The sequence below is a fragment of the Poecile atricapillus genome, chromosome 3 (assembly GCF_030490865.1).
Source record: "Poecile atricapillus isolate bPoeAtr1 chromosome 3, bPoeAtr1.hap1, whole genome shotgun sequence".
Lineage (NCBI taxonomy): Eukaryota > Metazoa > Chordata > Aves > Passeriformes > Paridae > Poecile > Poecile atricapillus.
In genome coordinates this window covers 111,506,066-111,528,292 of record NC_081251.1, presented here as the reverse complement: position 1 = coordinate 111,528,292, position 22,227 = coordinate 111,506,066, and the positions used below count along the sequence as shown (strand labels likewise).

The window sequence follows — 22,227 nt, the reverse complement described above, 5'->3', positions numbered from 1 at the left end:
CCTGTAGCCAGCAAAGGCAGTGGTAAGATTCCCACTAAGCTGTGGGAGCAGAGGCAGATTTAGTGTGTGGGTGTTTTGAAAATCCTACCTTCAAGCTCAATTCAAAGTCCATTAATGTTAAAGGTGTCTGTTGACTGTATTAAAACTTGGCTCAAACCCATATCTATTAGATCACTGAGCCAAAAAATATGGCTTAATCCTATTAAATATTAGTCTGCTTTAAACTGGATTTCCTAAGTAGGTAAGCTTTCTGACTTCTGTCAGCAGCAAGAGCTGTGCACAAACCCCTGTGCTGCCTTCCCAAACATGTTTGTATCATACCTGTTTTCCCTGGGAATTTCTCCTTTGAAATTAACATCCACCTACAATATCAACACCCCCATCCTCCCTTCTCCTGCTTCATGTAACTTGGAGATGAACCTTCTCTTTTTAGAAAATACTCCTGTGTAAAGTGATTATTTTAATCTCAAGGTCCGTGGCTTTGTGCTTTCTGTAGAAGTTTGGTATCTCAGTGAATCCAAAAAGATTGATGGTGCAATGGAGAGTACCTAGTTATTTACACAGTGTCCAGGCATATAAGGCCTTTGGACTGTGCCATCAGCCCCTTGCCACTCCTTTCACTGTTTTTCTTGTGTCTTCCTATGTCCCATAGCAAGGGCTGAGTGTTCCCTCACTGATCTCTCTTTCTCTCTCTCTCTTCTCCCCCTCTCTCTCCTTACCTTGCTACCACTATTGGGATGTAGAGTAAAGATGCTGGTATCAGGACTTTGGTTATGTTGGATGAGCAAGGAGGTAAGTTCAGATTGCTTCAGTAAGGAAGTATAACCCTTCTCAAAGTGCTGTACTGACTGTGTGCAACCCTGGAAATGAGGGACAGAAAATACGTGTGGCTGTGTATGAGAATTCCAAAACCTCTTTGCCTTTAGCTTTGTTGTCCAACAGAGAAAAACGTACAACAGCTGCCTAAGAGTCTGTACTTCTTTTGATCTGCTTCCCATTAATGTCAAAGAGAGCTGCAGGCTGAACTCATCCAAATCACCATTTGATTTCAGCAAGATTTGGGTCAAGATCCAGCTATATGAGAGAATATTTGCCTCTATAAGTGTAAAATCCAGCATTATTTATGCAGGTGCTATGTAATTTTCCCACTTAAATCACAAGTGAAAGACATGCAGTAAATACATCCCAAGAGAAGGTAAAATGGGTTTAGTTTGTCTAAGATTCAGTTATTCTTTTTGTACAATAGTAAGGCAGTGAAAATGACAGAATTTTAACATTAAAAGATATAACACAAACAGCTCATTACAATTGTCCATATAGGAGGTTTCAGGCTTAGACTACCTGTCTGTGGATGACAATGACAAAGACAGAGCCCGATATATTCAATACATTCCAGGAAATTACATTTTTGCCCTTCATAATATTACAAAGAAAAGGTAGCTTTCTCTCCCTCTTAATAAAACTAATAAGTCTTCATTACCCATAGACCCACAGCCCAGCAAAATGGTGTGTCCAGTAAATCAACAGAGTAGAAATTTCTGCTACTCTCTACCAGACCAGCCCCACAAAGGTCCTTGTTATCATTTACTATGTGGCATGACACAAAATTATTATTAGTAAATGTTTTCTGCAGAGGTAATGCTGTATTACTCTTCAAACCTGGACACTGATAATAAACAAGGGTACAGAATTCTTGGGAAATGGACTGCAGAACCTGACAGGCCCTTTCCAGTTTTAATGTCCCTGCCTCTCTGACACTTTAATGAATGAAAAGTAATAACAGGACCTAAATGGAAAGTACTTTCTTCTATTTGCTTTTTTTATGTATGTCTCATTGCTTTCCCCTCACACCCCCCCCCTTCAGGGAAAAGAATTTCACTCAACCAAATTTTGTCACATCGATTTTTCTTGACAAGAAAAATATTACAGAAAACATTTTGTTGTCTTCAAAAAATAATAGCAGTAGAAGAACTACCACCAAATACAGAAAACCAAAAATTACTTATGTTGAAACAGATATGGCACCTGTCTAAATAATGTGTTTCGTTTCAGCAGTGGATTATGCGATTGTAATAAATCACAAATATTGTCAAAGTATGTTAATACCCAGCAATGTAATTCACAGGCAGAGCAGCAGAAACTTCAGTGGTTCCTGAGAAAGTATGTCTCTGTTCTTTAACTGCTGTATTTCCACAGATTGCTAGGGAGGTTTATTTTGATTTTAATCTTGAATTTTGTTGGGTTTTTTAATTATTATTTTGGAATTCTACTATTTTTAAACCCCCGTATTCAAAAGTTTTCTGACTGATTCACTCTGTAGCCATGACAGGAATGACAATCTGGGTAAGCCAAGGAGCTGAGACTGGACACACTCACCTCTCTGGAGCCCAGGGAGCCCAGAATTAAACCCTTATTGAGAGTGAAACCTGAAATGCTTGTTGTACAGTCAGAGATGCAGTTAGTCAATACCTGCAGGAAAGAATCAGAAGGTTTCGAAGCCTCTTTAAATTGGTTATGGTCATGCCTTAAGTGGTTCAGTAAATTTAGCTTTATGACTATACAGTGTGGGTTTCTCAAGAAAAACAGCCAAATAATGTTACCAACCCTGAAAATACTGTAACCTTGTACTATGCTAAATGTTTAATTAAGTTTTCTGCATTTTAACCATATGTAGGTGCAATAACTGCTAATTTTTTGATTTCATTTTAGCGATAAAGAACTTACACTACTGGGCAAAATACGCTAATGATGACTTTGAACCCTCTGTAATTAGTGCAATGTGTGCAGCTCACGGATGTCTCAGCAGATTATCAGATTAAGGAAATAATTTGCTAACACTGCCATGTGATCTCTTTGCAGCTGACTGCACAAGTCACTTAAGATTATTAGGTGTTAAATATACAGAAAACATGACATTGATCTTTCCAGTGGGCGGCAGGCAGAAGATCTAATCTCCGCACTTGCTTGAAGCTCTATTTCTAGGTTTCCTTACAAAATTGCTTGTTTTGAAGTTAAACAGACCTTACATGGAAAAGCCTTTCTGAGCCAATTCAACCCAAATACTGCAGAGCAGAACTGATTTTCTGGTATCAGTAAGCAGAAGTCTCTGGGATCCTAAAAGGCAGTAAGTCAAGGTAATTTCACAATGCCAGGTATTTGTACAACAAAGCCAGCCTGGATAGCTGCTGTTGCCCAAAGGTTTAGCACAGCTGGCTGCACAGCAGGTTACAGAGCCTGTCATGACCCACAGAGATCTGGAGCTTCACAAGAGCTCTCTGTTTCACAGGGAATGGCACTCCCATAAAAACCAGAGACCTCCTCCAGTCTGCTTTGAAGAATGGGAATCTGAGTAGCCCCTCTGCAATATGAAGAGTTATCATTTTTTGGGTCAGGTATTATAACTCAAACCAGTTCAACACAGCTCTTCCCCTGGGGAGCCCACAGGAAGGAGTTAGGAGTTTAGACTTCCCTTGTTGGGTTTTTTCCCATCACTAAGGAAGTCTTTCCCAGACCACATGTGCATCCATAATGCTTACATTTTTTTAATCTGGCCTTGAGTCAAGCTCCCCTAATTAGTGATTTAAATATAAATACGTATATAACTCTTTAAACCTAATTACTTGTATTTTACATGAAAAAATAAATGCTACCAAGGATAATTAATCAGTGGCAACTCTTCTGCTTCTTCAAAACATGCTTAGAAAATTGTTAATATTTGGATGCATTTTGGTTAAAAGCAGAGAGCAGACATGAAACTAACAGTACAATGTGAAGATACGAAGGTAAACCTGAAGTGTTAACACAGAAAAGGTCCCACACTGGTAACTGTTCACCAAAGGAAACTCCTATCAGCTGGATGTATTAGCAGGGTTAAAGATTTGGACCTTCAAGGACACTTTTTGTGTGATGATCTCCTCATGCAGTTTATTACAGAAGAATTTTGTTCCTGTATTCCAAATGAGGTGGAGGGGAGAAACTTTTCCAATATCAACAGTAGCATCACAGTCATTTTTCATCCAAGACAACATAGAGGAATAGCCACAACTTTGATAAGAGACAAAGAAATTGTCAGTGCAATTGGAATTTTCTCCTTGCACCACGAGTGCACGACCAGCAATGCCAGGGAACATGGGGAGCAGATAAATCGACCCAGCATATCTTACTCTAGATCAAGCTTATAAAGGAGATGAAACTTGGAAATAATTGGGCAATCCCACAAACAAAGCACTGGCACCAGTTGATGGCCCATATGCGAGCTGACCTCCACTGCTTTTGCAGGAGTTGTGAGTTTGGCAGTTTTATATGTTATAGCTAATTAGCAAAATAAAAGGGGACTAACAACTACTCCAGTTTTCATGAAGAAGGTGGTATTAATTATGCTGAAATCGTAGCACAGAAGACAAATGAACCCACACAAAGCAGGTTGTGCCTTTGTCTACTGTTATTTTTAGCACAGCTACACGTGGGCTCACAGCTCTCCCCTCCAGCTTTCTTCCATTGGTACCTGTGCCCAGCAGTGCCTTTCAGAGCACAGCTAGGTCAGAGCTCAGGATTTCTGAAAAGACTGTCCCAGAAACACACTACACTCCAATATGAGTCTCCTTTATGGAAAATGGGATGATGGCATAGAATTGGAAATAGTAAATCTGCTGAGTCTCAAATTAAACCCTCTTGTATGCAATTAAGATTACAATGTGTTCTTAAGATGTCCTTTCTCTTTTTTTCCTTTTTTCTCTAATTAAAATTGTCCTTGGGGGAAATTGCTTCACTGCACAATACTCCAGGCAAAGGAACAAGTTCCGATCTCCACAGGCATTTAACTGACATTCAAGCACAGGTTCTGGCTCCCGGACATCAGTGAAGGAATATTTGCTATAAATCACAGATGGGGATGCAAAGGTGAAGCAACACCACACTTGCTCTGTGCTGATCTTGCTACCAATGCCTTGTTTGATGCTTTTGCAGCTGTTTTTGCTCAAGACAACACAGGAGCAAGGATGTCCTTGCTACAGCTTCCCTGCCCCAGCCATTTACCCAGATCAGGTACAGGATGGGGAATTTCCAGGATATTATGGAAGATCCTGGCAAAGATCCACTGGCAAATGGCTACAATGCTATGATAAAACTAACAGGACTAGCTTATGTTCCCTCAGTTACCTTACAGAAGTAATTCACAAGTATGATGATACACGTAAAGAACTATTCTTGTTTGTGCCTTAAGATAAGCCATTAGTTTGCTGTAAGATATGGAAGAAGATTTATGGTCACTACCTTGAAATGAAAGTGATGTTCTCAGACATCAATATATACAAAAAGCATCGCAGAGATTTCCAGAGGGAAAAAAATGAAGGAAATCACAATGAAACGTATCTCTGATGTGTATTCTGCTTCCAGACAGCACCAATTCTCTTAGGTATATATCATATATCATACATAAATATATAGATGCAATTTATTCAAATAATATTGGAACAAACTGTCAAAAGATGTTCAAACTCTGACCTTGAAGGGCTTCTCTAAATGGAAGACAAAAGACATTATCTCTAGTAGGCGTGAATTTGCGTAGGTTCATGGCAGTATATGCCAACCAACTGTCTTCCCTAAAACCTTTAGTACAGCACAGAACATTGGAATAGGGAAGATCCATGGAAACAGACATTAAATTAACCTCTCGATAGCCATCTGATTTCCTACCGGCAGTGATTCATTCCAGGCCACATTTTAATAGCAGTTATACCAAAACAAATCCAGCATAACCCCATTAAGTTAATTCCACTATAATATTTATGCTTCAATAATTGTGGCTGGACTCATGAATCTATTTCCTTGCCTGTGGGACCAGTTCTTTGACAGGTATAAATTGGTGTTGCTCCACAAAGCCAGCATAACTATGCTGATTCAAACCAGTTAGCAATCCAGCTCACGACATTAACAACTAGCAAGTGGTTTTGGGACCAGCAGCCAGCTGTCTAGACTTCTGGGCTACAAATATGACATGGGCTTTTTACACTGATGAGGTTTCCTTTAATGGAAGATGAATTAGTTGTGGCTCCCTTTCCTATTCAGAAAAAGCACAGAGATCACACACAAATCCTGAAGGAGGATAAATAAAGTCAGGATTCTAGAGAGGGCTGTAATTTAAAGGAAAGTCTTTGACTTGTGTCAAATATACTCTTCAATACACACTCATTTATTCAGGCAGAATAGGAAACAGGTAAATAAAGTGCAAAAGGATATGGCTTTAGAGAATGTGCATCTGGGCAAGGAGAATTGCTTCCACTGAAAGCCACCGGTGGTAGCAGAACTAGGACTGATCCATGCAGTGCTAACCTGGCTTTTGCTACTGGACAGATGAGGTTAGAGAAGCACTGGCAGGAAAATCAATGGAAGAAAGGTCAGTATCTCTCATTCTCCCCAGTGTCTAAATGCACACGTGGGCACAGCTGTCTTTTAACTGCAAAGGGGCTCTGCAAGCACAGCACTTGGAAGCAGGAGCTGGGAGCCTGTGATAGAAATGCAGCAAATGGCATCATGCTGCATGAAGCAGCATCAAAGCCAGCTCACACTCCCACAGCTGTTTCCCAGAGTGAGAGTAAGTGCTGTCCAACTGTGCAGAAGCAGGCAGGACCTGGGGTTAGCAAGGAGCAGGAGCACAGGGAGGGGTGTTCCCTTCTACCACAGACTCACATTTCTGATGAGAATGACAATCTGTGCCTACAGACACAACCCAAAACTTCTGCTGAAGCCTAAATTACATCCTGCATTAAAATAATCCAACCTTGCATTTCTGGTTCGTGGCTCAGCAGTTTACCAGGCAGAACTTGTGCAGTCCTTCTCTCAGGTTTCCTTCTTGGTTTCCCAACCCTTTGCTTACACAATATGTGCCCCTTTTAGAGGACAGTGCCAGGTAACTCTGATCCTCTAAATATATCCTTGGGTTTGGGATCAATAACTCTTGTGTATCAGGAGAAAGGCCCATCCAGTTGAGGAGAATGAGAACTGGCTGCAGAAAAGCAGATGAATCTCACCATACCAACATAGCACTTCTCATTGTCAAAGCCCAGTGTTTAATTCTTGCCCAATGCAAGAATTAAACAAAGTATACAAGTTCAATACTTGAATTAGTCCAGCTTGAATAATTTAGGATTTTCTAGGCCTTCGAGGGGTGAGGTTCCTGTTTTGCATTAAAATAATTTATAATGGGAATAATTTTAATTTAAAATAATTTTAATGGGAACTGGGTATCTAAACCCCCCAGAAAGCTCTGAAAAGCTAAACCTCAATTGTTATTAGAAACCCAAGTAAGAAATCATGCTTCTTCATGTTCCCAAAGAAGTTAAGAGGAGTTTTTCACTGACATCAATATGCGTATGATTTTTCTTCTAAAATTTTCTTCTTTTTTATTTTTTATTTTTTTTTTCTGAATAGGACTCCGTTAATGTCAGGGATGACATTAAATTCCTTCTATAGCCAGTGCTCTTAGTTCCTTCCTCTACAGTCTAATTCAGTGTTTTTCTGTTTCATATGGGGAATAGGGATGTATTTGTGTTTTACTGGGATTGCTTGACTTTTCCTCATTAGGTACAGTTACAATTTTTAATGGATTGAAACGCCACTCCAAGTAACTTTCTGATCCTGGGTAGTATCTGAGTTTATCCTTTGCGAACAAATGGAGTCAAATGTAAATCCCATGTAAAATGCTGTTTGCACTGCAGATTCCACACATGACCCTTGATCCCATTGGATCCATATCTGTTTATCTCACTGGAGAATCTGCTCCTACACTTTTACGTTGTGGCATTTTATTCCTCTAGGACATTTTCCCCAGCTTTAAGAATGAAAAAAATTAACACATTAAGTTATTCTGAGCCATCGAGTCACTTAGAAAACCAAGTCACTAAGAAAACCTGTCACCCTTAGGTGGAAATATGCCAAACTCTGTTTAATGCCAGCAGGGAGACAGGGTCTATATGTGGCTGGTTTTTGGGTCTGGTGCTTCTTAACTTGCCCTGGAGCAAAGCAGAAGTGACCCCACTGAAAACTTGAGTCTTTACCCAATGCCTGTTTCCATAAGGTCCCTTGGGGCCAGAGACAAGAACGCCACAGCCAGTGACCCTCTCCCAGAGAGCATCGGGCTCCCAGAGTGGTTTCAATTGTTCCGTGTTCACTGAGGTTACTCCTGATTTGCAGCACCGACATGGGGAAGAAAACCAGCCCTGGGGCCACACTCAGACTAGAGATCAATATCCAACGCCAGTCCAAGTGGCAGGTCTCAGTTTCCTCAGCCTCTGGAAGAAAGGGGACCTCAACACAAGCCCTTAACAGCTCACTCCACTACCGCTACCACTAACTACCAGCTCTCTCACTCACTAACCAAAGCAATTGTGCTGCCTAATTCCAAGGCATTTGTAAGCGTAAGTAACTGAAGTGTTTTCCATGGAAGGACATCTTTTCTCTAATTTTAACATACATAAATGCAAAATAATAACACTATCTTTCTTTCTCCTGGATGTCACTGTGTCTTAGTAAGTTGATGTATTGTATTATGTTTCTGGACCTTGAACTTTATAACCCTTCCTTTCTACATCATTACATCTTGTTTATATTAATATATTTCAAATAAATTTCTCCTTTGTTTTACACTTCCCATACTAATAAAAAAAATCTTCAGCATCCAATGCAGCATACATCCTTTCAGCAATGCATCAGCTCAGATTAATGCATTGTAATGTCATTATTAACTCAGTTCTACATGGTCATTTTTCATGTTCTGTTGAAGACAAAATCAAACAAACAAAAATACAATTCATTCCACACTGTCATCCCTTTGTCCTGACCAGAACAACTCGATCGTGTTGAAGAAGGCATGAACCATATCAACCAAGACATGAAGGAGGCCGAGAAAAATTTAAAAGATTTAGGGAAATGCTGTGGCCTTTTCATATGTCCTTGTAACAAGTAGGTACTGGGTACCGGCTCTGCTATGTGGTGTCCAGTTTTTTGTCACAGTGAATGTCTGAAGTTTTTGTCTTTTTTTTCTTTGTCCTTTTCCATCTGCTTCATTCTGTGGGGATAAAATACTTGTGTTTAATCAGAACAACTGGAACGCATCGAAGAGGGAATGGACCAAATCAATAAGGACATGAAAGAAGCAGAAAAGAATTTGACGGACCTAGGAAAATTCTGTGGTCTTTGTGTCTGTCCATGTAACAAGTAGGTGCTGCCTGCCTCATCTCTTTGAGCACTTAAGGCTGATCCCAAAGGCCTTGTGAAGCTCATCCTTGCTAGGCACATGGACAGGATGAGCATGTGGCATGCAGAAAGAACGATTCTGGTTCAAATGCATTCATTTCATAGCATAGACAACTGACTGGGAGTTACTGTAGATGCATTAAAATCAGGCATACTGCAGTGAAAGCTTCACTGTCGACACCTTTTAATGGTAAAAGTTTCAACATTTTACACAAAGTGTACTGAGTGGTTTCATTTTCCAGCAAACAAAAACACTGGGGCTACCTTATTCCTGGACACTCTAAATTTTGAAACATATTTTCACAAACAAGTTTCATAAACAAAAGAGCTGAAAAAATGCAGAAGAGGTCATACTAAACATTGCTCAAAATTGTGGATGAAAATCACAACATTTTTCATTGTTCAGCAGAAATAGTCCTTGATGAGATCTTGAAAGAGATGTGACGTTTCATAATTGGAACCCAACTTGAAATGGTTTTCATCCTGCCACAGGCAAAAAAATTGAGAAAACCTCAACATGCCAAATTTCTTTCGTTTGGGTAGCACGTACACTAAGCAGAAATGTTGAAATACATCGAATTCGCTTGCATGCCATCACACTTGAACGAAACCGTCCTCCAAGTAATGCCAAGCTTGTTTTAAATGCCAAATGAAAATGTGATGTGCGGTTATGTGGGTGTAGGAAATCGGGGACCAACTCGAAGTCCTTGAGGAATGGCAAATCCAGCATGCAGTGAGTAGGCATGAAACCAGGTTGCAGTGAAAACATTCCTAAATGGTTGGCCAGAGATTGTGCAAGAAACAAAGCTGAGTAGTGTTGCTGAAGTATTAAATTCCCTTTCTACGTGAACTTTGTTCACAGCCAAGGCCTGATCCTACCCTGATTATCAAGACCAAAAGGAAAGAGAGCTGTCATAGAGTTCATGGGGTGTTTTGCCAAAAATCAGAAGAGCAGGTCTGGGATTTTGCCTTACCAGTCACATTTATTTTGAAGTTAATTCTCTTAGGACACAATACAGATACTGCCTCAGTTTTTTTTTTTAAATCTATTTTGCTTCTATATACCAAGCCCTGAATACATTTTTTGGGGTAAACATTTTTCCCAGAATTATTATTGCCTTGATATGCAACAGGAGAGGGGGTATGAGGAACGGGAAGACCTGCATACACCCCTTTTGCAAGGGGTGTGAGCTCTGACAGACTGTAGGCCTTGCTGCCCTACACCAGAGGAGCTGGTGCACAAGAGCTGCAGATACAAATGCAGCAGAAACTTTACATCTCCCACACTACACAAGCTGTAGAAGCTCAGAACTGACAGCCAGACATGTGACAGCGATGGGATTAGCACCTGGCACATGGCACTAAACATTTGCCACTTCGCCATGGCTGCAGCATCATGCTGCAAGAACAGAATGATTCTGCAGGTGATGCAGGGGGCATGAATTTTTAAAGGTGCCTCTTCCCTTCTCTAAGGCATTCTGACCCTATCAGTCTGCAGCTGTATTTCAGAGAGCAGTATTGCTAACCAGTGCTCAGAGGATGGATGAAGAATGGTTTTGGAGACTGTTCCCTGGGTCACTAAGCCAGGACTCCACTGGTACAGATAACATGATGTTCTGAGGAGTGGAGTGGGGGAGAGAGAGAAATCCGTACAGTTCTAGGCATCAGAATCACCATGATCCCCTAATGCTCTTCTGGCTGGTGGGAGATTAATGGCATATATTTATAAAAAGATGAACCACTTCACATATAACTCTACCCTGATATACAGTGAAACTACAGTCCTCTGAGCCTTAATAATATGTAAAGCTTGATCCTACATTCTTGGGAGACCCAAAATGTCCACAGCATGGAACTTTGATCAGGTCACATTCAAAAGGAGAACTACTATTGACCATGAGCGTATCCAAGCTCCACCTGTTGTCTTTAACTGGAAGTCCACAAGAAAACAAGAGATCAGATTCTGGGTGTATAAAATCATTTACCTCAAATACTGAAACTGTCTCACTGACAAAGTTGCACAGGTCTAAAGAACAGGCAAAACCCTGTAAATATATCTGCAGCAAGAGAATTACTTTCAGGCATTTCTAGAAATGCCAAAGCTGATGTATAGTTTCAGAGAACTAAAATTAAACAAGCCAACCATCATATTTTTAAGTCTTCAAAAACTGTAATAGGAAATAAGCAACAGAACAGAAGAGTAGGAAAGATCCTTTTTTAATCTATATTTTAATTCTATACTGGATCATACAACACATCTTCAGGCTCATTTAAAACTGACCTGCTTCAGGGAGCATGGAGAGAACATAACACCAGAGATGGGTTTGTCCTTTCCCAAATCTCCCAGAAGCATGTTCAGTTCCTCCCACAAAATCCAAGCCACAGAGCTGTTAATAGAACTGATTGGAGCTGACCAAGGAACAGGGAAACCACAGAGACTTGCAGTTCCCAGTGGTTTTGTTGGAAAAAGCCCCATTTCTGGAATAAAATCAAGAACTTATAACTGTTGACTCCAAACCCTTACATTCCCCTGTTAAAATGTTCAATCTTGTTTGGTGACCCAAATGACAACAGCCTTATATATGCTGCACATGTCAATCTGCCACTTTAGGGGGTGCCTGGATTTTAATTTTCTATCCATGGCAGCTCAGTCAAAAATGGCTCTCTGAAGGTTAATGTAACTGCCGCAAAATACAAATATAACAAGTTGCTAACAACTATTTTTGAAGTCCTGTGGTTTAAAACTCCTGAAGGAAGTGATGATCCATTTTTGCCTGTGTCTTGCTTATTGTGAAGGCTGTTACTGCTGATGCATTGAGGGTATGATGAACTATTGGGGCAACTGTGCTTAGTGAGAATGCTTTACTTATTCATGCCTGTAGCTGGTGCATGAAGAAAAATGTAGAAAAATTTCCCTTTCTGATGCTAGATTGCTTGTATCTTTTATTTTTTCCTGCACTCATTTCACTTCTGCCTATTTTACTTTTTGTCTCTGTGGACAAAGGTTTGTACATCAACTGTCGATGTATGATTACTATTTTCAAGTACCGATATATTATTTGAAAAATCTAATGAACCCTATGATAAAATCATCCCCAAATCACCTTGGGAAAGGTCAGTGGCTTTAAATGCCTGTTATGCCACGTACATCTTGAAAAAATATCATCAGAAACCAAATATTATTCATGGTAAAATGTTAAATTGTAGCCAAATCTGTTTTTCTCTAAGAGGGTGTGTTGCTGTGATGTGATGTACACACTATACTTGGCAGTTCTGTTTTTATGTCTGTCTGCCAGTATGTCCTCTGTGTTTGATGTCAAAACATATGTGTCACTGAAATGAAACAATGTTTTCTACTTATCTGTATTTCTTCTCTTCTTTTTTTTTTTTTTTTTTTTTTTTTTTTTCTTTTTTTTTTTTTTTCTTTTTTTATTCCTTCTTTCTGGAAACTAAGTCAACATCCAAAAACCTGTGTGAAATGTTGTAGACCTGACAATTGCAATTCACCCTATTGGAAACTAAACCTCTGACCATCACAGTTGTGGCAGTAAAGTCAAAAATAAGCAAAAAATCCACCCCCTCCTTTTATTTAGGGTTATGATATATCGGTATACAACCAATGACCCTCTATCTGAAAACTCATTTGCTTGATTCAGCTTTTAGCTTGGAGAGGTAAAGAGTTTTGCATTTGTCCTCGTGCACCTGGTGCTTTGTTACTCATCATCTTTTTTGCATAGGCTTAAATCAAGTGATGCTTACAAAAAGGCCTGGGGCAATAATCAGGATGGTGTTGTAGCCAGCCAGCCTGCACGTGTCGTAGATGAACGGGAGCAGATGGCCATCAGTGGTGGCTTTATCCGCAGGTGAGCCTTTTTATCCACTGTTTTCTCTCTGTTCTCCTTGTCACTGATATATTTAGATTTCTTCCATATGGTCATGAGTTCTGTGGTGCTCATTAACTCCTTCAGAGGTGCTGGGTAATGTGATGGAGGCAGGGTTTTCCACCAAGTGGTGCTCGGATTCAGGTTGATGGTGATTAAGACACGTTCTAAAGGTTTACTGCATCCAGGGACTTCTCCTGACCCTGAGGGTCACCTGAGCTCTAGTGTAAAGGATGGTGACCTTGCCAGAAATCCTGGAAGTAAGGGTCGTGGCCATGAGAACCAGAAGATGCTTGAAAACACAAGCTCAAACCTTTCTTTTTGAGACTGCCCAGATTTGGGCAATAATAAACTAGAAATAAAGTCTATTTATTTATTTCACAGCAGCACTGTGAGGGTGCAGACAGCCATGGCCAGCCAGCACTGTCCTCGGCACTCCAGCTCCCTGTGTGAACACTTTTCCTGGGGGCCTTATTATGGGTCTCACTAATGACACTTGTCAAACGCCTTAGAAATGAAGTGTCAGATAAACACTAGTTTATTGCCATTATGTCTCAAGGCATGTAGTGCCCATTATCCATCCTTGCCAGAAGATGTACCAAAGCATCCAGCAGCCCTCCCTTTCTTTTCAACAACAAAAAAGCCTCAGGCTTCCTGCCAAAGCACCGAGCCAAGCACAGAACCTGGACAACACTTTAAATTACAGGTGCACCCCTCCACTGCTTGTGAGTATCCTCAAAACCTCACTGCATGGGGAATGATGCCCCATTCCTCAGCTGCTGGGAAGCCACCACTATGGAGGAACAAAGTGGAAATCCCTGGGCTCCCAAATCAAAGCCAGTTTGATGTAGTTTGCTATATAAAAGGCAACCTCACTGCAAACTTCCCACGAGGGGTCCAGCACAAAGTACCTTCTGATTACAGAGCTTATGGGTCCTGTATTTAGATGACAATGCTATCAGCATGGATAATGGCATACCAGTAGGCAAAGCTTTGATCTCTGAAGATTAAGGACACTAGATTAATAAGTAATTATCTTTCCAAAAACTATTATCCACTTATTTTTTTGGCTGCTGTGATAAAGGGAAATCAGTGTGATAGAAACAATGCTGTCAAGCAATCTGGAGTGTGGGATGGAGTTGCCATTTAAATTTGATGGGTCTGCCATTCACTTTTTTTTTATTTCTGGATGGCAGCCCCATGGAAATGAAGGCTGGGGCATGATAATAGAATAGCAGTGCAGGAAGTTTTGCTGCTGCACCATAATTGTTCTGCAAATAGCCTGGAGCACCCTCTGGGTACCTACAGGAACATAAATTGCATAATAGGTTCAAAGTAGAAATTTCTGAGTGGGACCCATAGACCTTGCTTTTCCCAACATCAGTCACCAGCTGCTTCTTCAGTAACTGGAGAGTAGAACTGGGCCTTGTCTCAAACACAGGTTTTTCCTTCCAAAAAGCAAGCAACTGCAAAAGAGGCTGTTAAGAATGAGAGATGAATGATCTTTACTAAAGCCACTAAATCTGAGAGAAGCTGCTTCTGTCTTTCACCAGAAATACAGTTAATTAAATAAGATGTTAGGCCAGGATTTTCACAGCTAAAGCATCTCTTCCCCAGTATCTCTGTGAGCCCCAAGCGTACCAGGACTGGACAGTATTCATTAGCTATCTGCAGGTCAAGGAGGGGAGCTGCTACCACTGTAATTCCACCACCTTCCAGCGCTTTCCGTGAACACCAACCAAACACAGATCCAAATGGAGCACCCTTTCATTCTTTGGGAAGGATGATCACTACACAGAGGTGCAGCATGTGGTACAGGCAAGCTCAGACAGCAACACTCCTACTAACAGCAGACATGAGCATATAAACAGAGCACTGATAACTCAGACAATTGAGCCCAGCATCCAAAAAATAAGCATGTAACATTTTTCAGGTTATCTACTCATTAATCCCTTTTGTTCAAAGCTGAGCACAGCAGCCTGCTCCTCAGGTGACAAGCAACAGAGGATGCAGTGGAGGTTTCAGCTGAATCACAGTTTCAGGGGGAATGTCCTAAAGAATTGTTTTTTTGCTCCCAGGGTAACAAACGATGCCCGGGAAAATGAAATGGATGAAAACCTCGAGCAGGTCAGCGGGATCATTGGCAACTTACGTCACATGGCCTTGGACATGGGCAACGAGATCGACACACAGAACCGCCAGATTGACAGGATCATGGAGAAGGTAAGAGCTGCCATTTCCATGAGGATCCCAAAAGGGGCTGTTTTCCCTTCTCCAAACATGGGCCTGAAAAGGACAAGGGACAGAAATAGCTCCTCTCTTCTTCCTCCAAATCCTTGGGCCAAAGCAGAGCTCACTGCTGTGAATCTGCACCTCCAGTGCAGGCTGGGCCAAACCCTTGCTGTTGAGTTTACCACACAACTGCAAGGGGACCCTTTAGCAGACATCAAGGCTCCTTCTGCAATAACTCTGAAAAAGGACAAATCCCCTGAGCTATGCTGAACTGCAGGGCTTGGATCTGACTGCCCTGGCACTTCCTGGAAAGATTTTAATCCTCCTGGGCTTTTCCTTCCTCAGAAACTCCATGAGCAGCTCAGGATTAGATCACCTGCTTGGAGGAACATCCAGAGAAGGATGGAGATTTATTAAGCAAAGCTTTTCCATACGATAACAGTGCAGCCAGTTTTGTCGCGCTGCTTATAACAACATTAGGACAGAGATCTACCTGCTCTCTTGGGGGAGGGTGTGTGTGTATGTATATATATTTATATATTTATACATAATTGGGCCCCACACGGCCCCAGTGGAATACAAAAGCTCAGCACAAGTTTGCAAAATCACCATCTAAAAAGGCAGAGAGCACTGTTCCAGTGCCAGACCTGCACTGCAGATTTCTGAAGCAGAGCACAGCCCCTTCCAAGCCTGGCTGGGAGCTCAGTGCCATCCTCAGATCCCAAGATCTGCAAGCCATCTGCATTGGTACTGGCAGAGCTCCAGGCACAGGCACAGGCAGGCTGAAGTGACATAAGAGGCTAGATCTGGTGTAAAATCAACACCATGCTCCACTTCTGCAGAGATTTACACAACCTAAGGATCTAACCAAGGACTTACATGTGGTGCTTAGAGTTAATTCTGACCTCAAGTGGTAGAGCTGACGCTTTTGAGCCTTCTTACACACAAGCAGGATGTCCATGCCTGTTTTTTGTGTCAGTTAACAATATCAGAGCCCAGTAATAAAAAATTAAGGAAAATACTGCACTGGGGGATTCACTCCAAGAGCTTTCCTTTATTAGAGGTAGATTCTAGACAGAACTGGGTGAAGTATACGCTGTCTGAAGGGTGGGATGATCATCCCTGACAGAGAGGCAGCCATCTGGCACCGTAGAGCACATGGCTTTGTGCTGGTCAAAAGTCTTGCTTTATAAAGCTGCATGTGTTTGTTTGACTGGATTGGAAAATGCACAGTATTACTGGGATGCCATTATGCACCATTTCATATTTTTGGGAAAACAAGGAGCATTGGGGATTTACTGCTGTTATTCATATGCAGAGAAATAGAAAGCAGTACATCTCTCCATACTTTGAGAAGGGACAGGGAGTTTATACAGCCTCCACCATGAGTGCCTTTAAATAAGAAGCCTAGGACATACACTATTTTCTCAAAGCAATGAGGACATGCACTGTTGTGTTCCCACTTCCCCTGCTCATGTTACAGTGGCAGGAGACATGCCTGTGGATGGAAATCAGTGGCATCCTACCCATGCCTGCAGGATCCTATCCCAAAACACAGCAAGCCCAACAAGTCACTGTTCTCCTACAAGCACAGGCTTGCAATCATCTGGATTTTGGAAACATTGACCAGGCCCTCTGTGCACATAAAGCACATGGGCCAAACCTCGAACAGTGCATGCTGAGAGCAGTGAGCTGAGGGACCGGCCTTCCACAGCTATGTGGTCTTCTTACAGACTTTGGCATTTTGTACAGCAATGGCAAAATAACATTGGCAGCTAGTGCATTCATAAAATCACCCAGGGCCCTTGGCTGAGGAACAGTGACACATTTGTGAAAGATGGATTTGCATCGTACACAGAGGAGTCGTCATGAGAGCAGCACAAAAATAAGTCAGTCTTAGTGAAAAATAAGCCAAATTTCTCAGAGTAAGGACACATAGTAATGAGGTACTAGAAAAAGGAACACAATGTATTAGTAAAACCCTCTATAAAAGACAGAAATGATGGTTAGCTGGATAACAGCGAAACCACAATTGCACACACATCCAGTCTACAATGAAATATGCCAACAGACCCTTGTCTTCCTCGCAGCACTGCCAGGGTTGTTTTCCTGACCAGCTGGAGCACTGTGCTTTGGGTCGATTACAGCCATTAGAAAGATCCTTGGCTGGCACAGTTTGCAAAAGTTGGGGTGTATCACAAAGTACCCTGGGATGCAGCATAAATGCTCCTAAAGGATTTATGTTACACTGGATGCATGCACCCAAACCAGAGCAATCTCAATGCAGCGATGTAATCTGATCTATCCACAGTAATCATGACAGCAATTAATAAAAGGCTTTATTTATCCTTTCCTTAGATCAGAGAGAAAGGAACAAAAACCAAAATGACAGTGTGATGGGTAGGTCAAATGGCACCATCACCAGAAGAGCTTGGCCCTAAAATCTATCAGAAATAGAAGCTGGGGGGAAAGTAGAGGGAGCTCAAAGCACTTTTGGCAAAAGCACACAAAATTGTACTGTGGTAGACAAGGTCAAACTCACGGCTAAAATATATGGAGTGTGGCTTGTAATAAGTAGTTTTGCTGATTTACACTTGTTGAGGAGTTAGCACATGCTACTGCACTAAAAATACACATCTACATAGCATTTTCCAAAACAATTATGGAGAAAAGCCCAAGATACTTCAGAAAGATTTATTGCACATCAGTATAAACATTCTTAAAGGATTTTTAAATGCACGTGGGAAAGTTGCTTCACCATTCTGTCTTTGCAAATTGGAGATTTAAAATAAATCTGTACAATTTGGATACACCCTAGAGATGTGGGAACAATCATCAAAACTAACAAAATGCAGCCATCAAACCACAAAAAGAGTTTACTATTAGAGCCCATGCTTTTAAAGCAGCAATACAATTCTCACCTTTCCCACAGGTCTGATTTTAAAAATTGAAACCATTTTCTATCTAGTCCCTCTGCTAGAATAAGTAGGCATGGCAACGTGGGGTTGAGTGGAGTTTTGCCAGATTTTGTCAGCTAAAACAGTGTCTTTAGTCTCCAAAACTAACTTCTGCAGAGCTACAGAAAGTCATGGTCTATCTTCTCACTCAGAGAGAACTCCCAAACCTCCCAAGTGGTGCCATTTTATTAATCATGGCAGGTGTTACCCCAGGGAAAACAGTGCAGTTAATGGCTCAGTCTATGCTGGACAAAATTGCAGTTTGATTGCTTCAAATCACAGTAGAATCCCTGCCTTTTCTTAACTCCTGTTTATGCTGCTGCCCAGTGAGAGGCTACTCTATCTTGCAACTACATTGGTGAACTTTGGAGTACTGGCATCCCTCACAGCTGTTCTGTTCCTTTCACACGCAGAGCAAAGATATCCAGGCTGGTCTGTTCAAAGAGATTTCTCTTTGTCAGCATTCCCTATATCAGATGATCCAGCTTCTCTGCTCCAGCAGTGTCTACATCGACTAAAATTTTAGCTTTGACCAGAACCTGATGATCTAAATTAGACCACAGTCTGGGTACACTGAATCTTCAAGGGCTCTGAAACTTTACCTCAGCAAAATACAGATACACACCACCAGTTTTCATGCTGTCATCTGTTACCTTCGGTACCACCAATGCTATTTACAGCACCAGCTACAGATCTGCCACCACATTTACAGAGTTCAGTGGAGCTGACCACAAACAGAAAAGCTCTGCTCAAAGTCTTCATGAAGTAAAACCAGAAAATCTGTGATCTCCTTTTGGGTCACTAATACCACTATAAAAACCAGCTCGCCAGTATTTTCAAGCTACATTTTTCCGTGATCTAGCCAAAATTATGGAAGAACCGACAAAACATTGTCTTTCTTCCCTATTTTTCCCTACTCTTTTTTCTCATACTCTCTTTCTCCCTGTACTCATTCCTTTCTTTCATTTGTGTTTCCGCAGGCTGATTCCAACAAAACCAGGATTGATGAAGCCAACCAGCGTGCAACAAAGATGCTGGGCAGCGGTTAAATGCAGAGAAGTGCATTTCCTTTTAATGCTGTCCAGCAGGGCAGCACCTTCATGCTTTTATCATGGTATTTATCTACTAGGTTTGCACACATGCACATATCAGCCCCATTGTAAATGTTGTCCTGTGTAGTTTGTCAGCTTTCCAAAAATTATACTTGTAATTATTTTTTTCTAGATATCTTTCTTTCCAAAGGTTGTACATAGTGCTGATTTGATGGCTATAGCTCACTATGATGTTTTTTGGGGTTCTTCCTTTCCTTTCCTTGTTTCCGTTTTGGATTCCTTTCCTTTTTTTTCCCCCTCTTCATTTTTCTTTTTTTTTTTAATGATGTTTGCTGAATGACAACACTGTTGGAATGCTAAACGTGCTGTTAACCTTTAAATATACAGTATTGTTCTTGTAAAACTGTGACATTCCACAGAGCTACTGCCATGCTCCTGTCTTTGGGTATCATGATGTTTAAGCACTTAAACCTGCTGTCTTCAGTTCTTCATTGCCATTATCTGTTGTTATGATTTCATGATTAGACAATGTGGAATTATATTACTATAACAAGCATTGCACTAAAAAGTGATGTGATTTATGCATTTATGCATGAGGAATAAATAGACTTTTAGACTCCTACTTAAACAAGAATTTTCCCATGGCAGTAGCACACCAACAATGACAACAAAAGCATGCTCAGTATTCGGACTCTTTTGGGACTATGTTATACCAGCAAGTTTGCAGTTGTGCCACTTTTTTCTTGTTGATATATATATAGTTATTAATCATGATCATTTTTTTAATTATGAAAAAGAGGGATTTGGCACTCACCATTTAGCCATTGCCAGCAAAATAAAAGCTTGGCTGAAAATATGTCAAAGACAAAAAGAAATAAGTGTAATATATTGGGTTTGTCTGCTGCTTTTGAAGACTATCTTTTGGAGGAAACAACCACCATATGAAATGGTGCAAAGAAATGTAATTTTTATAAGGCTCTCTCTTACTAGTCGCTATCCCCATGTGGTTTGTTATCGGTACAGTTCTCTGTTGCTTACCTAGAGCTATGCACACCAAATCGCTGAGATGTTTAGTAGCTGACAATTAAAAAATAATTAAAAAACCTAAATGAATGAACTCTAGATAAACTGTGAGATAAATATCATTTACAGCATGTAATATGAAAATTCCTTATGTCTCCTGTCAGTTTGTGAAGTGATTGACATTTTGTAGCTAGTTTAAAGATTATTAAAAATTATAGATCTCAGAATCCATGCTTGCTTTATCCATTTGTTGCCCTACGTGTCAGTGACAACTTCATATTTGCCACTTACCTGGGAGAAGAAAGTCTAAAGACTCTTTACAAGCTGCTTTTCTATTGTATTTCGTGGGAAACTAAAGATTTTGGTTTGCAATACCATAGAAAAGTAACTGCACTAAAAATTACACTTGGTACATTCCAAGTGACTGTTATTTTAAATAACCTGGCTCGTATTGCCAAACACTGAATCAAAATATTTTTCTCGTGTTCCAGGGAAAGAAAAAATGAAATAAATATTATGGTACAGAAGGATACAGTTCCTTAGTAGATAAAATCCATTCCTGTAGTGGATTTAGTCATGTGCTAGTACACCTCTTTATAAGGAAGGCTTTGACCTACAGAATTTGGATAGTCTGTTAACAATAATTTTCTCAAATGACTAACAACAACTAGGGTTTGCTGCCAATGAAAAACGTTATCATATTTTCCCAGGTTTTTTCCCCTATATGGACAAATTAGAATTAATTCCGCATGAGTGACAATTCACTCATGTGTCTCACATGGCCGTAAGTCAAAATACACAAAGAACATAAATACTTGCGTAATTAAAATTGCATGATAATGCAGACAAGCTACATTTTCTTTAGCAGCTTTTTATTTTTGGTATCTATTAAAAATTCATTTATGCAAATATTTCCCCCTGCTACTTCAAACCAAAGAATAAACTTCAGGCAAACACTTTTAATCTGCTGACCATTTCTAATCCTGTCTGTTCAGGCATTCCAGTATTTAGTGACAGCACAATCATTCTGCAATGTCAAAGCCTACTGGGGGAGGGCAATAAACATACTGGAAAATGCGTCACAACGGGAACATGCAAATGCAAGGATATTTGCAAAGAGTGAGAAATAGATAAAAAAATAATGAAGATGTTAATGGAGGTATTATTTTTTGTATTTGACAAGAATGCACCCTATCTGAAGAAACTCATATTTCCAAAAGCCATTAAAGCTGATCAAAAATATTACTGTTGCTGTGAAGGAACGTGTTTTGACATCTGTTTTCATGCTGAACAAAGATCAAAACCGAAACTATTGGAACTTTTTTGCCAAATGGGAAGTATAAAGGACAGAAACTGTGAAATGCTTCATTGCAGCTGTCTTTGTATCCTCCTCCAGTACATGCAGGGTCTTCTATGAGCTGGCTGAAAATTACTTCAGTAAATATATTTAATACATTGAATTTCTCTGATATTTATGGAAATTGACTTTTCTGAGATTAATTATTCTTGAATGAATGCAAAGAAAGGCTCGATCTCATGTAGTTTAGCACTACAACAATCTGCTTTTGTTTGTTGAGTTGTGCACACCCCAAATCCCTGATGTAGCAGCTGACTCAGCAGGGGGGGAAACCCCAGATATTTTAACCAGAACACTGCCTAGAATGTGACATTTCCCTTTTTGTCCCCTTTCTCCCTCTGGTTGGCCCCTGGGTCCCTGATACACTGCAGACAAGCACCGTGCAAAATTACCTGGTGAGGGCAAGGCTCAGTGGAAGGAAAGGGACACGAGAAGGAGCTGGAATTACAACTCCCCCAAGATAAAATGGCCAT

General features: G+C 40.6%; 1 protein-coding gene across 1 annotated transcript in view; it reads left to right on the top strand.

The window, feature by feature from the left end:
* Nucleotides 1–20,624, top strand: part of SNAP25 (synaptosome associated protein 25) — a 61,431-nt gene extending 40,807 nt beyond the window's left edge. The window contains exons 4-8 of the mRNA XM_058836511.1: nt 744–792; nt 9,096–9,213; nt 12,990–13,115; nt 15,212–15,356; nt 19,303–20,624. Of these exons, the coding sequence (XP_058692494.1) occupies nt 744–792; nt 9,096–9,213; nt 12,990–13,115; nt 15,212–15,356; nt 19,303–19,371 (507 nt within the window). The 3' untranslated portion in view covers nt 19,372–20,624. The remainder of the gene's footprint in view (nt 1–743; nt 793–9,095; nt 9,214–12,989; nt 13,116–15,211; nt 15,357–19,302) is intronic.
* The last annotated feature ends 1,603 nt before the right edge of the window (nt 20,625–22,227 follow it).